Genomic DNA, 19,172 nt, shown 5'->3' on the forward strand with positions numbered 1-19,172 from the left:
CCAGAGGGTTTTGGTTTTTTTTTTTTTTAATATTTTGGGGAAGATGATTGTCTAGAAAAGTGAATCTCAAATTAGCAGTCTAATAAAGTAAAATAATGTAACTAAATAAAAGTAGTAATAGAAATATTTTTTAATCTAATGAAGTAAATTTTTGGGTAGTAGGAAAAAGGAAGATTTTTGGATGACTGAATATTATATATGAGAGTGGGGCCCATTTTAAAGTTTTAAAGAAAAAATCTGGGACATGGGAATATGATCTTCTGCTGGGAAGTAGGGCAGATACTAGATGAAAGGAATAAAAATGGGGAGATACTGGGGAAAGAGGGGACTGGAATAGATACAAACTTCCAAATAATAATCATAAAAACAATATTTTTGAGCATTTAATATGTGTCAACTGCCATTAGAACTTTGAATTTATTATTTAATCATTATAACAATTTTATAAAACATGTAATATTATCCCAGTTTTACATAGGTCATAAATGAAGGTTAGGGAAATTAAAGAATATAGCACAGTGCAAGTAAGTAGTAGAGCTAGGATTCAACCCCAAGTTAGACTTATTCCAAAGACCATGCTCTTAATTACTGGGCTAAACTATGATAGAAATTCAGCTCTGGTAGAAATTTAACCACCAGGGAAGTCCAACATGGTATGGAGTATGTCCCAACAGTTGGAAAGAACAAAGTCAAAGATTAACAGATTAAATGCAATAGTCAAGAGTGCAAGAATGTGGACAGCACCGGGAACCCTTCCACTGGCAACTCACCCTCCCTTCCAGATCTTCCAGACACATCGAGGGACTGGACTCCATTCACTACGAGCAGGACTAACGAAGGAAGACATGAAAACTGAAAACTAGGCAAATGAATGAGGCAAAAACAAGAGCACAACTAGATGGACAACTGTGCCACTGTAACTGGAATGAAACTGACCAGGACTAACTGTAATACAGCAAAAGTGAGTGGGGCCACAGACCAACAGCAAAAGTGATGATGCTGACAATGAGACCGTGATGTTCGAGCTCTCCTAATCTGTTCTAAATCTGGGGGTGCTGTTAGAGACTGACACAGGACCTAGTCTGCAGAAAGCCAAGTATCTCCAGCTCGCCGGCCATGAAAAAGAGGAGGAATAAGCTTATTCCAGAAAGGTTAGCCTTGCTTAACAGTTTGCTGAGAGTGCAGCATCGCTATATTGTACCTGCTTTCAAAGAGCTTCTTTTTCTTTTCTCCCAAAGTAATACCTTTTTTAAAATCTCTACATTCTTGTCTTACCCCCCACCCCATCATTAACACAAGAGTTGCCAAAACAGGGATTGCTTTAGTCCCTGTTTGGGTCATTTGCAATTAGGTTTCTCTGGAAAGGCACATAAGCCAAAGTCAGTCCAAAAGACAAGAGAAGTAAGACTGAAAGGCTGGGAATGTATCTACAGAAAAGAGAAAAGAGGTTTCACTGAAGACAGAATTCGTATTAAGATAGATGGATTTGAGAGAGATGAGCATGTCATAAGCTGCTTCTTTTTCAGCAACCTGGAAGTGAACAGCCTGGATTTGAAGAGACAGTTATACATCAGTACTTGGTTATTCTGAAATCCTGCTATCATCCAGATGTCAGATCTTATTAGTTCACATATGACCACCAATTTCAAGAGAGATGCCAGGAACACAGTCTCTGGGCTGTCAGCACAATTTTAAATCATGTCATTTAAACATATCCTTGTTGGTCTTTACAAGCCCGTTGTTTACCGTGGGTCTTAGTCTGAATAAAGATTTTAAATCACTTCATAGTTTAACAGGATTTTTAAGTCACATTTACATTTTCTCTAACACGTGAGCACTATATCTCAGCTCTTCTCTCCAAATGCAGTAACATGACAATAACAGATGTGGGGATTTCCGATCTTGTTTTCGATGTAGAACTGTAAAGTAAGTGCATTTAATCTTTGAGGTATGTTCTTTTCTGTTTTCTGTATCCTATGCTCCTGATCAGGCAACTAATTTTTTCCTGTGGCCTCTAGCTCCCAAGTAGTCTGCCTACTGCCCTTCTCAATGCAGCACTGGTTGTTATACTTCTGCTGTCCCCCATGTCAAATTCATTCTCCAAAAGTTCTAGTTTTAAAAAATTAGTTATTGTAATACGATAAAATGTGAGACCAAGTGCTAATGACCAATGATGTTTAAGGATTATCTCTTTACATACATCACTGATGTTTGTTTATCACTTAACTACACCTACAAACACTTATCACATGCCATGTACTATGCTTGCAGGTTCACATATGTTATCTCATTTTGGGGATCTTCAAAGCCTTCTTTACCCTTGGTTCCAGAGCTACCCATAGTCATTCCTTAAGTCATGGGTAGCTCCTTAAGAATATAAGAAAACAACTGTCAATACGAACTGCCTGGATACTATGATTAAAAGACTGAATGTATTAAAATGCAGAAATAAGTAGTAAATGTTTTCTAATAATAATAAGGAATAAAAAAATGTTTGGACAGTCCTTAGGTGAGGACCCTGGTAAGTTATAACTTGCATTCTTGGTCAGATTGCTGTATTCTTTCTTTAGCACAAGGAGTGAATAACAATGGATTTTCCTGCAACCTGACAAGGCCATCAGGAAAGACAGTTTTGGTCAAAGTGCATTTTACTGACTTCAAATTATAACATGTAGCTAGCTTTCTGCTCTGTCATTGAGGAAGGTTGGTCTGGTTAAGTATGTCCTAAGGTCAAAGCTGAATCACAGCTAATGTCTAAATATAGACCATCTTTTAAAAACTGTGGCCTCTTTTCCATGGCTGCAATGTGTACAACACAGGAGTTAGATTTACACAGAGAAGCTGCCTTTTCCTAGAGAAAGTAGGTCCAGTGAAAAACACTGGCTTTTAAAATAAGGAAGAAAGTAGGAGTGTGCAAATTAAATAAAGATAAGTTGTTAAAGGTTAACTAGTTTCTCCTGGTGGTGTTATAAGCAAATGGCATAGTCATTCTCTGGTTCTAAAATATTTAGATGTTTTATTTCAGTCACATAGTGGGAGCTGAGAACAAATGTGGGTAAACCAGATACAAAATACCTTCACAGAACATAAGCTAAAACCTATTCCCTTAATTCTTTGATGTTGAATCATCTGTTATGTCTGGACCGTAAATGTGAAGAAGACCAAAGTAGCCCTGGTATTGCCATGGTTTGGTACACACAGATACAAGGAAAAGCACATCTACCCTGAAAATGTTATCATCACTGCTATTGTATTAGTTTTCTATTGTTACATGACAGATTACTGGAAATTTGGGGGCTTAAAATACCTATTCATTATCTCCCAGTTTCTGTTGATCAAAAGTGTGGACATAGTGTAACTGGGCTCTCTGCTTGGGGTCTTACTAGACTGAAATCAAGGTTTTGGCCTGGCTGTATTCTCATCTGGAGCTTAAGATCCTCTTCCATGTGTATTCAGGCGTCTAGAAGAATTTAGTTGCTTGAAGTTAGAGAACTGAGGTCCGTGTTTTCTTGGTTGCTGTCCATGAGATTTGCTCTCAGCTCTCAGAGGCCGCACTCAGGTTTTAGCCATGTGGCCCTCTCACAACAAGGCAGTTTACTTCTTCAAGGCCAGCCCTAGAATCTCTCTTCAGTTGGCTATGCTGGGAGAGAATCTTATTTAATGCAATGTAATCACATAGGTGACCATACTATCACCTTTGCTATATAATACAGCCTAAGCAGGGAGTGAGTCACTACCTCACTGTATTCACAGATCTCACCCACACTTAAGAGAAGGTACTGGACAGGGCCTGTGGGAACAGAAGCTTGGAGGCCATCTTAGAATTATACCTGTAATGATGAATCAGAACAAAGGCTGAATTCTGAATATATGACAGAGGAGAGAGCAAAGTGTTACTCATCTCCAGAGCCTATATGTTAAATGTAAACAGCTTCAATACCAAGAATAATGTTTTCCAGCAGGAAACACAACAACAAAAAAATCTACAAATGTCTACCGAAATTCCCAGAGGAAGAAACTCAGGTCTCAATCTCAATGTACCCTTTGAAGTATGCCGAGTAGAAATGCAAATTCCTCTCCTCCAATAATAAGGCATGCAAAGATTTGTCAATGGCTATCTAAAAGATACCTGTACCCCAGTTTCAGTAACCCCAAGCCCTAACTTTCTATAAAACCACCCCTTTTACCACTACACTCCTTCTTTATATCCAACAGCTGGCTACAAGCCAGTGTGGTAACACCTGCATTCTCTAGAGATAAAGTAAAAAATCAATATTCAAATTGTAACACTGACATTTTCTGGAGTAGGAATAAAATAGCAGATGACCAAGTTTTGATTGTGGAGTATACACCCTGTATGATCACCTCCCCTGGAATGTGAGTGGACCTGTAAATATGGGGAGATAGTGTCTCCTTCAAGTAGGTTACGTTATCTGGCGAGAGGATGGGATGCTCACTCTCATGATTATTTTATGTTATATACGATTCAGTCTGAGCAGAGTGAGGGAACTGTTTTGCTAGCCTTGGAGGGGGAGCTGCAATGTTGCGAGACCGTCACAAGGACAGGCTTTAAGGACCTCTTGGAGCTGAGAGCAGACTAACGTCTAGCAGAATAAAAGGGGGGGGGCCTGCAAGATGCTGACCTGAATGAGCTTGGAAGAAGACCCTGGACCCCGGATCGGATTGCATCCCAGATGACACCTTAATTTTAGCCTGGTGAGACAGGGAACCAAGCTAACCTGTGACTGGAAAGGTAACCAATGAAAACCGTGTGATAATAAATTTGTGTTCTTTAAACTGTTAACTTTGTGGTAGCTCCTTATGCTGTATAGAAAACTAACATATAAACAAATTAATAAACAAAGTAAACAAACCAGCAAAATTAGGTTTAGGAACTTTCTGTAGCAACAGCTCTCAATAACTGAATCCCAACCGATCTTACTGTGTAGCTAACATTATTTTCAGGAAATGCATTGAAAACTAAAACATAATGAAAATAAACACATTATTCTGTGGTACTCCAGGGCATAGTAGATGACAAACCAAAGCAAAAACTCCTTAAGGGATGAAAGAATGTCAGACCAGTGGGGACTGAAGCAAATAACTCCAACAAGGTCAAAAGAAAATATGAATAATTAATAATGGTGTATATTATGTGGACTCATAAATATGCAGAGAAGCAAAGCACACTTACTCTGAAAGTTGTTCACTGAGAAGTCTTGAGGATGATAGAATCCTGCTTTGCAAATGCACTGATAGGCTCCAAGCACGAATCCTAGACCTTTAATTGGCATACACTATGAAAAAGAAAAGACAGCAGTAGAGTTGATCACAGTTTATTTCACAGTATAAAGACTCACAGATATCCATCACTACAAATGGTAACAGAACTATCACATTTTCCAGAAATAAAGTATCTCTTTTTTGAACTCTTATTTTAGGTTTGTTTGTCAACAGACATTTTTTAGATGCCGCAAACTAAGTTTCCTTTCTAAATACATGCCATTATGGCTGTAGGCACCACACAACTTTAACTCATTCATTTGCCACAGGGAGTAAACTTCTAGGCATGGCTTCTGGGTTTGATGCCTCAAATATAATCTTATTGCTTTAAGAGATATTTCCAAAGCCTGTAAGAATGCCTTAAGAAGGACTCCATGAAAAATATTTCTATCATCGCAAAGGGAGGCAGATAGGTAGGTAGGTGGATGGATAGAATTCAGGATGTGAAAATTGCTTCTATGAATTAAATATTCACCAAATTTTCATCCTTGGAATAAAATAAAATAAAATAAATAAAATAACAAGTTGGTGAAATAACAAAACAAGTAAACCTTAAAGTGCAAATTTGGAAGAGAAAAATAAAGATAAAATAATGATCCCAAAGGCTCTTTACCTAAAATCTCTTTCATAGATAAGTGTCCTACATTTACATACATTTTTAAAAAATGACCAGCTTTCTAAATATGTCACATCAATAAATGTAATAGACATCTCCCAAAAGCTTAATCTTGGTTTCTTTCGAAAATCTATCACTTAAATCTCATAAAATTTGGCTTAACATACTTCATTTCTGCTACATTTAATTACATAAGCGCAGAATAACTTTTATTAAAATACAAATAGTACATCAATAAAACAGGAGTGTCTCAAGAATACGGTCAACACTGAAATTTAATTTTTGCTCTCTACCAAGATGCCAATCCTTTGACCTTTTGCCATTATGATCAATTAGAAAGTCTTACAATCTAATAGATTTTAGTTATAAAATGTCTCCCTAATACAGAAGCCCTGAAGAGAAAACTCTAAATAATTTAAATAATAATTCCACAATCTAAGCTTAATGATTGGTATCAAGATCAATATTACATACTATGAAAATTCCAAGAAATAGAAAAGTATTTATATATAAGGTAGCAAGAGCTAGTACATGTTCTAAATTCATACAGATAAAACAAAAAATTTTAACAAAGAGCTTTCTAAGAGACCTCCTTGAATATTTTATTTCATTAATTCTACCCCTACTCCCAGCCTTTTTTTTTTACCCAGTACACAATTTGTAACTAATTATACCTTACAATTGAAAACACAGTTCCTGACCCAGAGCAATATATGAGAAGAGAGAAGTACCAATCAATTCAACTGAGTTGGCAAGTACGAATCAATTCAACTGAGTTGGCAAGTATTTATGAAATAACTGCTGTGGGCTTAGAAAATTCCTATAGAACCTAACCAAAATAACACATACTATTTATAAAAATCCAGTTATACAATAGGTCAGATGATATTTCTGAACTATATAAATTAAAAACAATTGTAACACTTTTCAGAAGCACTACTATTATGAATAGAGCATATTATTTGTGGTCAGTCAGAAAATAAGGATTTGAATTATGACTTTATCACTAACTAGCTATGTGAACTTGGGATGTTCTCTTAACTTCTTTGAGCCTTAGTTTTTTAATTTGTAAGAACAATCATTCAGTCAAATTCACGTACAGTCTTGAAGCAGGCAGAAACACCAAGATGTCCTAATAGGTTAAATATGGGGTGTAAGAGGAAGAAAAGAATAAAGGGTGACTTTATTCTGTTTTTTTTTTTTTTTTTTTTTTTTTGCCTGAGAGGCCTTAAGACTGGAGGTGCCATCACTGACCTAGGAAAGGCTTCTGGAGGAGATTTGAAAGAAAGAGCAGAAGTTCGGTTTTGCAAATGTTAAGTTTGAAGTGCCTATTTGAAATTTAACTCTAGGTATCAAATAGGCAGGCTGATAAAGTAGGAGGGAGTTTAGGAGAGATGTCTGGGCTGTATAATTTAGGACTGATTTGCACAAAAATGATAGGTAATGCCATGAAATCAGATAAGACTAGATCACTAAGGGAGTGCCCATAGGCTGTAGAGGACAGAGGTCCAAAGTGGTGAGACTCAAGACACTCTAGAGCTAAAAGGTTAGGCAGAAAGGAAGAAACAAAGAATACTTAGAAGAGTAATTCAGTGTGTTATCATTATCTCATTAACTAGATTTGATACTACGGACATAACATGTGAAATTTCTTGTGAGTTGCATTTAGTAAACATTCACACAGCATAGATTTATCCAGGTAAACTAAGTCTTAGATACTAAGAATACAATAGTATACTCTAAATATTCTGCCTCACTGGAATTTGGAGGTTAATGCTATTCCTTAAAACAGCATTAAATTCCCTAATAATATGACAGTTTTGCAACAGTAATTCAGTTGAAAATTTTAAATGTTTATGGCAGATCTGAGAGTTTATTGGAATAAGAATATCTCTTTACAAGCTAACTCTAAACTTGAAATAAAAATGAAGGTTAAAAAAACCCTAGCTGATCAGATAAATATGATCAAATATAAAGCCTGTTGAGCATAAAAAAAAGTTTTCCAGTTTTATTATGGAAAACACAGAATTATGAATTATTAGTTACCTCAAACTCTTTTGTTCTATTCTTAAATTATCTTACATTTTCAAAGAAAAGAAAAAAACATTCAGTCAGATAGCATCAATAAAAGAATATCATCCTGCTGTATTTCAATATTGTGGGACCTGCATGGAACTCAGGTGCTATTGCTTATATATGTTTGCCTTAGTATAAAAGTGATCCTGGCTTATTTTCATATTAATGGTTATAAATTTGCAATCAACTTCCCATGCTTTCTTGCTCCATCTGCCATCACCATTCTGTAGCTACTCCAACTCTGCCACCTCCCAACCAAACTTATACATTTTCAAGATTAGGCAATTAGTTTAGTATTCAAACTAGTTTTTAAAAATCTACATAAGTATGATGACTACTCAACTAATGTTGATCATATATGGACTGAGGAGCTGTTTTCTATTTAAAATTTAGAATTTTAAAAATATTCTCATGTAATACAGGAAAGTCTTCAAAATTTTACTATAATTTAACATTATTTAAAATATTCATTTAAAGTATTAATTTTAGGTACTTAAGACATTCATTCATCTTAGATATTCAAGCCTAAACCTTTCTCCTTTCTCTTCATAGAAGTCCAAGAGGGTAGAAATGGAAAAAGCAATACTTCTTCCTCCACAGAGGTAGCTGTTCCATGATACCCTTTGATAAACACTAAGCATCTTGTATTAAGACTTATGGTATCCCTGTGAATGAAGTGGAACACAACTCCTGCAACACAACTCACAAGACTGGATGCCCTCTTCGATGAACCTATAATGCCCATACTTACTAAGCCATCAGCTGAGATATACTAAGGATAGTCTTGACCACATACAATCAAAGTCATGTTCCTGGGAGTAATCCAGATCCAAACGGAACGAGATGGTGGTCAAGAGTTTAGAGAAAAATAGATTCCTAGAAATATAGAGCCTATCAAGTCTGAGTCATGAAGAAATAAAAATTCTGGACAGATTTATAACTATTAAGGAGATTGAATCAAAAACCTCCCAATGGAGAAAAAAGCCCAGGGCCAGAAAGACTCAATGAACAATTCTACCAAACAGTCAAAGAAAAATTAACACCAAACTTTTCCTCAAACTCTTCAAAAAAAGTGAAATGAAAATACTTCCTAATTCATTTGGTGAAGCCAGCATTACCTTGTTAGCAAAATCAGACAAAGATACTATAGGAAAAGAAAACTACGGACCAATATTCCTGATTAATATTGATGTGAAAATCTTCAACAAAATAATTGCAAACCAAATTCAGCACATTAAAAGGACTACACACCATAACCAAGTGGGACTTATTACTGGAACACAATGATAATTGAACATGCAAATCATTCAATGCAATACAGCATACTGACAAAATGAAGGACAAAAACTACATGACTATTTCAAGTAATTTAGAGAAAGCATTTGATAAAATTCAACACCTTTTCATGATAAAAACACTCAACAAACTAGGAATAGAAGGAAACTATCTCAACATAATGAGGGCTATATATGAAAAGCCTATAGCTAACATTATGGCCACTGGTGAAATGCTGAAAGATTTTCCTATAAGATCAGAAAAAAGGCAAGGCCACTGTCACTTCCATTCAGCATTACTGGAAGTCCTAGGCAGAGTAACTGGAAAAGAAATAAAAGGCATTCAAAAAGAAAGAAAGAAATACAATTATCTGTTTGCAGAAGACATAATGTTACATGTAGAAAACCCTAAAGATTTTGCCAAAAAGAAAAAAGAGGCTTGTTAGATTTAATAACCATATTAATCTAAGTTCTAGGATATAAAATCAACATACAAAAATTGATGAGTTTCTATACACAAACAATCACAATCCAGAAAGGATATCTAAAAAACAATCCCACTTATAATAGCTTCAAAAAGAATGAAATACTTAGGAATAAACTTAACCAAACTGAAAACTACAAAACATTGCTGAAAAAATTAAAGATACAAACACATGAACTGGCAGTCATGTTCATGGATTGGAGGACTTAACACTGCCAGAATTCCCAGGCTACCCAATGCAGTCTCTATTAAAATCCTGATGGCATTTTTTGCAGAAACAGAAAAACCATCCTAAAAATCATATGTAATCTCTAGAACTCCAAATAGTCAAAGCAATCTTGAAAACAAAGAACAAATTTGGAGGTCTCATACTTTCTAATTTCAAAAACATTTACAAAGCTACAATAATCGAAACAGTGTGGTACTGGCATGATGGCAAATATACAGACCAATGGCACAGAATAGAAGGCCCAGAAATAAACCGTCATATATAATGATCAAATGACTTATGCAAGGATGCCAGTACCATGCAATGGGAAAAAAAGGGCAATCTCTTCAATAAACGGTGCTGGGAAAACTGAATATCCACATGCAAAAGAATTAAGTTGAACCCTTACCTTATAACGTACACAAGAATTAACTCAAAATGTATTAAAGACCTAAACATAGGGCCCCAAATCATAACTTCTAGAAGGAAACAGGGGAAAAACCTTTATGACATTGGATTTGGGAACGATTTCTTGGACATAACATCAAAATACAGGCAACAAAAGCAAAAAATAGGCAAATGGGACTACATCAAATTTAAAAACAATTGTGCATCAAAGGAAACAATCAACAATATGAAGGGCAACCTACAGAATGAGAGAAAAGATCTGTAAACAATATATCTGATAGGGGGTTAATATCCAGAATATATAAAAACTACAATTCAATAACAATAACAACAACAACAAAAAATCACCTGATTTAAAAATGAGCAAAAGATTTGAATAGATGTTTCCCCAAAGAAGACTTACAAATGGTCAAGACACATATGAAAAGATGCTTGACATCACTAATCATTAGAGAAATGCAAATCAAAACTACAATGAGGTATTAGCCTATACCCATTAGGATGGACACTATCAGTAAAACAAAATAACAAATATTGGCATGGATGTGGAGAAATCAGAATCCTTATGCACTGTTGGTGGGAATATAAAATAGTGCAGCCACTATGGGAACAATATGGAGGTTTCTCAAAAAATTAAAAACAGAACTGCCATATAATCCAGGAGTCCCACTTGTAGGTATATATCCAAAATAACTAAAAGATCTTGAAGAGCTATTTGATACCCAGTTCACTGCAGCATTATTCACAACAGCCAAGAGGTAGAAGCAACTCAAATGTTCATCAATGGATAAAGAAAATGTGCTATATAATTACAGTGGAATTACTATTCAGTATTTAAAAAGAAGGAAATCCTGTCACATGCTAAAACATGAATGGATCTTGAGGACATTATGTCAAGTAAAATAAGCCAATCACAAAAAGATAAATACCATATAATGCCATTTGTATGTGGTATCTAAAGTAATTAAAGTCATAGAAAAAGAAAGTAGAATGATGGCTGCAAGAGACTGAGGAAAGGGGAAATGAGAACTTGTCTAGTGGGCATACAGCATTTCCCTTTTGCATGATGAAAGAGCTCTAGATCTGTTACACGACAATATGTATACAGCTAACCTACTGAACTGTACACTTAAAAAAATGGTTAAGATGGTAAATTTCATGTTATGTGTTTTTTACCACAATCAAAAATTTTAAAAAAGAATTTAGAGAAAAATGGTCTTTCTTCCTCAACAATGTGTATGTAAACTCTACAGATGATACTGCAACACATAATTGGCAAGACATATAATTCATCTCAATTCCTGGGGAACATAATTGCAAAACAAAACCTGGCCAGCTTGACAGTCATGAAGATTTTGTACGAAGGTACTACTGAGCAATGCAATGGCTAAAACAAAGGCTAAACTTAGGTATGTTTGGCATTTAATGGAAATAATGCTTGTGCCTAAGGATCACATTTACATATAATTCTGAAGAAAAATTAATTTGGACCTGAAGGAGGCAAAAATAAAATGCAAATACAATAAAGTTGATATAATTCAAAATCCTCTAGAAATGGGTCTTTAAATACTTTTTTTAAAACTTTGTTTTGGAATCTTCCTAAAATGCAAAACACTTTCTGGCTTCACTGAACTGAACACCATGAACAGAATTTAACATTTTCTTCCTGAGTCAGAATTGTTACTTTGAACACTGGGTACAAAATGATGCTGAAATACACTGATGCCCTCTGGAGCTACTGAAGCTTTATGCCTATTTTCTCATGTACTAAATACTAAGACTGCTGAACTTTTTGATTTCTTATGCTTAGTTTTTTTTTGTTTTTGTTTTTTTCCTTTTTCCTTCTTTATTTTGAACAGTTGTCATATTTTAAATGTAAAACACGGACATACTGCTAGAACTGTCTTTTTCCTTCCAATTTATAGTTATAATTGCCTGTATACATGGAAACTAGATCACAAAGCATGAAAAGCAAGAGTATATGCAATAATAAATAACAAGGTAAGAGTAAGATAATAGTTAATATTTTCTGAGTATTTACCATATGCCTGGCACTGTTCTAATGCCTGCACAAGTGTTAACACTTTTAATCCTACATCAATTCTATTATTATCTCTATCTTAAAGATGAAAAGAATCGAGGCATAGACCACTAAAGTAGCATGCTCAAAGCCACACAACTAGTAACTGACAGCCTGGATTCAACTCCAGGGGTGTGACTTCAGAATGACTACTCTCCACAAAATATGGGTACATAGTAGCATTCTATAAACAAGAATAGATGTTACCACCTGGTCACTTTGGAATGTATATTGATTGTTCTAAGAGGTTTATTTTTCCATTTTTCTTGGTTTGGGGCATTATGCAAATGGATCAGTTTGCTGGATCATTTAGCTTCAGGTAAGTGAAAATTATTAATTTTAAAATATATGTACATAAAATATATTTTAAGGCATGCAGTTAATTCTTATACCTGTTACAAATTTTAAAAGCAAACCTTTGCCTTCCCAAATGCAGAGTTCCTTAGCTCAGATCTTGGAAAAGGAATCTTCATTTCAGGGCATAGACATAAAGTATCTCTTCTCTACTTGAATTCCTGAAACAGAAGCCCCTTTGGGTCTGAAGAGAATCATGAGGCCAGCTCACAGATGCCTGATCCCAAACTAAACTCAGCAAGCACAGCAATGGAAGCCAAGGACATACATGGCCATCTAGACTGTCACTTCTTCTTTCTCTTTATTGGCAAAAACATGACTCTGCTCTGCTTGGAAAGAAGACTTAACCTATCTCCAGAAAGGATTTCCTGTTGTACTGAATTTGTTGAACCTTATTCAAAAAGCAGATGGCAACAACACAGAGGCACAAAGAAAGAGGCCTGATGCTGGCAAGATGCAGTAGTAAGTGGGTCTTCCAGATTATTTTTAAAAGACAGCAGCATTTTTTCCCTTTTACTCCTTCTATGTACCTTGTGAAGAAATACTGTAAAATCTCAAATTTGTTAATTTGGGAGTGAGTTTGGGGAGATATGGTACTAAAACAGGTTAGTTATACTATCATCCAGTGGCTCTTCTCCACAACTATTTGCAAGTTTATTAAAAACAAAAGGAAAATACTCTGAGGAAATCTAAAAGGCCTCCAGGAAATGATGGGGTACACATCACGCATATATTTCATCAAACAATCTTCCAAGAAAACAAGAACTCATGAATAACAAATAATGCAGTATTTCACCAGGGTGAAAAGAACTATGTTTTGTCTCTATTATTCATTAGCTGGCAGACTCTAGTTTAAAAAGCATGATGGACTGTAGCAGGGGAGGGGGTGAGGAATGAGGGGATATTTTACCTTATGATACAGTTAAAATTTAAAAAGAAACTTTTCTATTATTAATTTTTGACATGCTTGTTGTATACCCATCTGTCACAAAACAGAGCTAAAGGACAACAATACAGCATCTGGCACAAACACATTACAAGTCTACAAACTTCACACTGACACACAGCGAGATGCTTTGTGGGGGTTGAAACCGACTCAGGGAAATGTCAGGATTATATCTCATTGAGTGAGCAAGCCCAGTTTTCCAGACCCTCCTAAAAGAAACAGCCACAAACGCTTGAGCAACACAGTTCTTTTTTTTTTTTAAAGATTGATTAATTGATTGATTGATTGATATGACAGAGAGAGAGAGACACAGTGACAGAGGGAACACAAGCAGGGAGAGTGGGAGAGGGAGAAGCAGGCTTCCTGCTGAGCAGAGAGCCCGATGCGGGGCTCGATCCCAGGACCCTGGGATCATGACCTGAGCCAAAGGCAGACGCTTAACAACTGAGCCACCCAGGCGCCCTGAGCAGCACAGTTCTTAATATGCTCAACACTTAAAAAAAATTAAACACTGCCCTCTCCTAAACCCCAAACTCACTATGAAGCACCTATGTTCTACCTTTGACACCCTGTGTTTCCTGTGGCCACAGCTCATAACCACTGGGGATTTTCTTTTCATTCTTGACTTAATTTAGCTCTTGTTTACTGAGCTTCATTGTATGCTATTTGCTTCAGTAACAAAGAGGAACAAAGTCATGGTCTCGTTCTCAGAGAGCACAACCCACAAGCACAAGAGCAAAATCAGAGTTACTATAGGTGCTATGCCCTGTTCATGGCTAAAGGGCTTCATAAACGTTTGTTCCTTTCTTTTTGAGTAGTCTATCTTTAGATATTTTTCTAGAATTATTTGTTAAAATATAAATTGCTGTACTAAGAATAAAAATTAATAAAAGGATATATGTAATATGATTTTGATTTTGTAAAATTCAAAAACATAAAACTTTTATAAAGTACTGTTTAAGGATATATGCATATGTGAAATTAAAGAACAGAGTGATTACATAAAATTCAGGATAATGGTTACCTTTTGGTGGGATAGGATGAGGGAGGAGTATACAGGGAGTTTCTAAGATACTGGTAACAATCTATTTTTTAACCTGAATAGTGGGTACAATCTTTATTGCAATAGCCCCAGCTCCTAACATCCCAACTCCTTGACATACAGTAGGTACCAGTAAGTATTACTAAAATGAGGGAAGGAAGGAACTGACTTTAATTTCTAGCTATGATACATTATCTTGTAACAGGCTGAAGTTCCCACCAAAAACAATGAAAACATCTGGATAAAATGAAAGAAAGAAAAAGAAGGGAGGGAGGGAAAGAGGAGAGAAAGAAACCAACTAACATACCTACCTATGTGGAGACATCAGAAAACTGCCAATGGAGCCAGAATTGAGGGGCCAAGATCACAGAAAGAAGGGGAATGCACAGCTATTCTATATTCTACATTTCTGAATCAAACTTAATATTTGATAATATGAGGCACTGGGGGAAGACTAAGAATCTGACAGATGGAAGCTGGTAAGAGGTAGAAAGCCAGGAAAATTAGGTAATCTCACAGGCCTGAGGAGGAAAAAATAATCAATTTGGGGGCTGTAAAAATACTCAAGCCTAAAGACAAAATCCCAGAGAGAATGAAAGTGCAAGGAAAGAAGACTGAGCCCCCAAAAATTTTGTTGAATTTTTAAGTTGCCTACGGTGAAAGTCAAAGAAGCAAAGCAGAAACTGAAGGGAAACAGAATTGAATTTTTGGCAGCATTACAATTTTAAACTCTTAAACTGGAGTTTAGGACCTTCCAAGGACAAAGGTCTCTAATAACCATCCAAGGTTCTCAGTGAGCCCTCTGGAGTGTTATACCCTGGAAGTAGGAGTGAATAAATAATCTGAGCTTTTCATAGATTTCCGTTCATTTTGGTACTGATCATGCACTACTTGGATTAAGGTGATCTGTCTAGTATAGTATCACAAACAGGATAGAGCCTCTCTAGAAGGCAATGCATACAGAACCACTTTAACAACACAATGTCTGGCATTAACTCTTAAATTACCAAACACACCAGGAAAAAAGGACAATGTAAACAGATCCACAAATGACTAGGTACTCAAGTTATTGACACAGATTTTTAAATAACTATAATCAATATGTCTAAGAGATAAGACAATAATATAAAATTCCCCCAGAGGATTAACAGTATCCTTATCTTGATGAGCGCTCAGTAATATATGGAATTGTTGAATCACTATATTGTACACCTGAAACTAATATCACATTGTATGTTAACTATCCTGGAATTAAAGTAAAATATAAAATAAAATTTCTCCAGAGAACTGGAATCTATTTTTTCAGAAAAAGAGTAAAGTAGATATTCTAGAACTAATAAAACCAAGATTGGGTACCAGAAAAGAAAAAGATAAGCCAGCTCAAAGATAGATTAGCAGAAAGTATCCAGTCTGAAGTGTGAAAAAAAAATTAAATAATAGAAAAGAACACAAAGAATATACAGTTCATAGTAAACAGATCTGACATACATGTATTTGGAGTCACATAATAGAGAAGAGAACAAAAGTAGAATTTTTGCTAGCATTCTATTTTTATATCTAAGTGCTTGTTAAACAAGTATGGTCATTTTGTGCACTATTCTGTATGTATTTTGCACATCAATAAAAGTTTTTAAAAATAACCAAGTATCACTATGAGGAACCACTTCACACATACTAGGGTGGCTAACATAAAAGAGGCAAACTAACAAGTATTACTGAGGATGCTGCCATCACAGTGGGCCTACATAGCAGAGCATCAAACCATTGTTCTTGAACCTTAAGATCTAATGAAATTTGCTTTGCTAAGTTTGAACTTGCCTGAGACTTATCACTCCTTTCCTCCTTCTGATTTCTCCTGTTTGGAGAGGAATGAATGAAAAAAAAAAGAAAGGAATGAATGTCTATCCCTGTTCATTGTAGAAAGTCTTCAGAAAGGAAGATTGAAGAATATTTTGATTAACCCAAAAGAAGACACATAAATAAGAAAAAAGAAATGGTAAAACAGTTAGTAGCTTTAAATCCCAACTATAGCAATAATTATTATATATATACCTGAAAAACACACTTCATTTTTAAAAGTTTTTATTTAAATTCCAGCTAATTAACATATAATGTAATATTAGTTTCAGGTGTATGATACAGTGATTCAACACTTCTATACAACAGCTGGTGCTCATCACAAGTGCCCTCCTTAATCCCCATCACCTATTTCGCCCATTCCCCCACCAACCTCTCCTGTGGTAACCATCAGTTTATTGTCTATAGTTAAGAGTCTGCTTCTTGGTTTGCCTCTCTCTCTCTCTTCCTCTTTCTCTCTCCTTTTATATATTTATTTTTATTTATTTTTGATGTGGAGAAAGCAGAACCATCTTGCACTGCTGGTGGGAATGCAAACTTATGCAGCCACTCTGGAAAACAGTATGGAGGTTCCACAAAAAGTTAAAAATAGAACTACCCTACCATCCAGCAATTGCACTACTAGGTATTTACCCAAAGGATATAAAATTACTAATTCAAAGGGATATATGCACCCTGATGTTTATAGGAGCATTATTTACAAAAGCCAAACTATGGAAACAGCCCAAGCATCCATCAACTGATGAATGTATAAAGAAGATGTGTTATATATACATATATATATATATACATATATATACACACATACAATGGAATATTACTCAGCCATAAAAAAACAATGAAATCTTGCCATTTGCAACAACATGGATGGAGCTAGAGAGTATTATGCTAAATGAAATAAGTCAGAGAAAGACAAATACCATATGACCTCACTCATATGTGGAATTTAAGAAACAAAACAAATGAACAAAGGAAAAAAATGAAATACATACTTCAAATAAAACATTAAAATCATCAAATTGAGTTAAGCAAACTCAAAAGCTGCTAACAAGAGATACATTTTAAATAAAGTCAGAAATAAAAGGATGGAAAATACAGTATCTTATTTGAACATCCACAAATCCTGAAACAAAGATTGAATAAAATACTATATTTCATAGGTAATTCCGTAAAACTGAAGAAAGGGAACAATGAAGACAGGAAAAGGAAGACAGAATCAAATAAGTGATGCTTCATCCAGAGAACTGCTACTCTGATAACTAGGACTTATTTCCTCTAAAAAATTCTGGAAACCACTTAGAATAAGAGCTAAACTACCTAAACTGAGCTAAAAGCTACCCCACCTGCATATGGTTTAAGGCTGTTCAGGACATTAATTCTCTGGCACTTGAACTTTCCATAGTCTAGCCAACAGAGTCCCCAGGCAATTGTAAATCAGCCTGTGCACTATAATCAGTGGTGAGACCTAAAAGAATATGGGTGGAACATTGGCACATATGCAAAGAATATAACATGCAAACATATACCAAAGAAAGCTGTGTAGGTACACTAAAATCAGACAAAGTTGATTTTTAAGACAAGAAATATTACCAGAGAAAAACAGGTATCAAACTCTCAGGAATATATCACAATCCAAATTTATCTGCATCTAAAAATGTAGCTTTAAAATATATAAAGTAATAAATGAAAGATGTCTGAGTAGCCTCTTTATACACAAAAGACCTACATTATTGTGAGAAATTAAAGACAATATAAATAAATGAAAGGGTATATCCATGTTCATGGGTTAAAAGACTAATTATTGTCAAGATGTTCAATCTCCATATTCAATCTATGGATATAATGCACTTCCAATAATCTGATTCTAAATTTCATATGGAAACTTAAAAGGAAATGTAAGGGTCCAAGAATACCAACGAGAACTTAACGACAACAAAAAACCCTCAAAGGATGGCTCCATAGGTGATCAACACTTTTCATAAAGCAACAGTAATTGTAATAATGTGGTATTGGCACAAGTCAAGAAAAATTATAAAAAGCTCCAAAATAGAAAGTCTAGAGGTGCCTGGGTGGTTCAGTTGGTTAAGTGTCTGACTCTTGATCTCAGCTCAGATCTTGATATCACGGTTGTGAGTCTGAGCCCCATGTTGGGCTCTGTATTGGACATGGAGACAAAACAAAACAACAACAACAACAACAACAACAACAAAAAAGGAAGTCTGAAAGCAAACCCAAGGAAAGTGTGACTTATGACAAAGGTGGCTCTGAAGAGGAGTAGGGGAAAGAAGAGTCTTTTCAATAAATGGTGTTGGGTCCCTTGGCTATTCATATGGAGAAACATGAAATGTCTTCCTATTCCCCAACATATATAAAAATAAGATCTAACTATGGAACATAGGGATGCCTGGGTGGCACAGTCGGTTGTGTGTCTGCCTTCACTTGGGTCATGATCCCGGGGTCCTGGGATGGATTCCTGTATCGGGCTCCTTGCTTGGCGGGGAGCCTGCTTCCCCCTCTGCCTGCCTCTCTCACCCTCTCATTCTC

At 35.5% G+C, this 19,172-nt stretch overlaps 1 protein-coding gene across 3 annotated transcripts in view; it reads right to left on the reverse strand.

Moving 5' to 3' along the window:
- The window catches only part of GPR158 (G protein-coupled receptor 158), a 434,263-nt gene that overhangs the window by 211,351 nt on the left and 203,740 nt on the right, over positions 1–19,172 (reverse strand). Inside the window, exons 3-4 of one of the 3 annotated variants that reach the window (XM_088025523.1) lie at positions 5,189–5,297; positions 4,875–4,895 (exon numbers count right to left, since the gene is read on the reverse strand). In XM_088025523.1, the coding sequence (XP_087881649.1) occupies positions 4,875–4,895; positions 5,189–5,297 (130 nt within the window). Of the gene's footprint in view, positions 1–4,874; positions 4,896–5,161; positions 5,298–19,172 lie in introns of all 3 variants that reach the window. The other 2 variants (XM_088025524.1, XM_088025522.1) reach the window with 2 other exon arrangements.

This window comes from Eumetopias jubatus, unplaced genomic scaffold (genome assembly GCF_037043125.1).
Source record: "Eumetopias jubatus isolate StellerSeaLion01/CBP00866 unplaced genomic scaffold, mEumJub1_p1.0 scaffold_8, whole genome shotgun sequence".
Taxonomy (NCBI): Eukaryota; Metazoa; Chordata; class Mammalia; order Carnivora; family Otariidae; genus Eumetopias; species Eumetopias jubatus.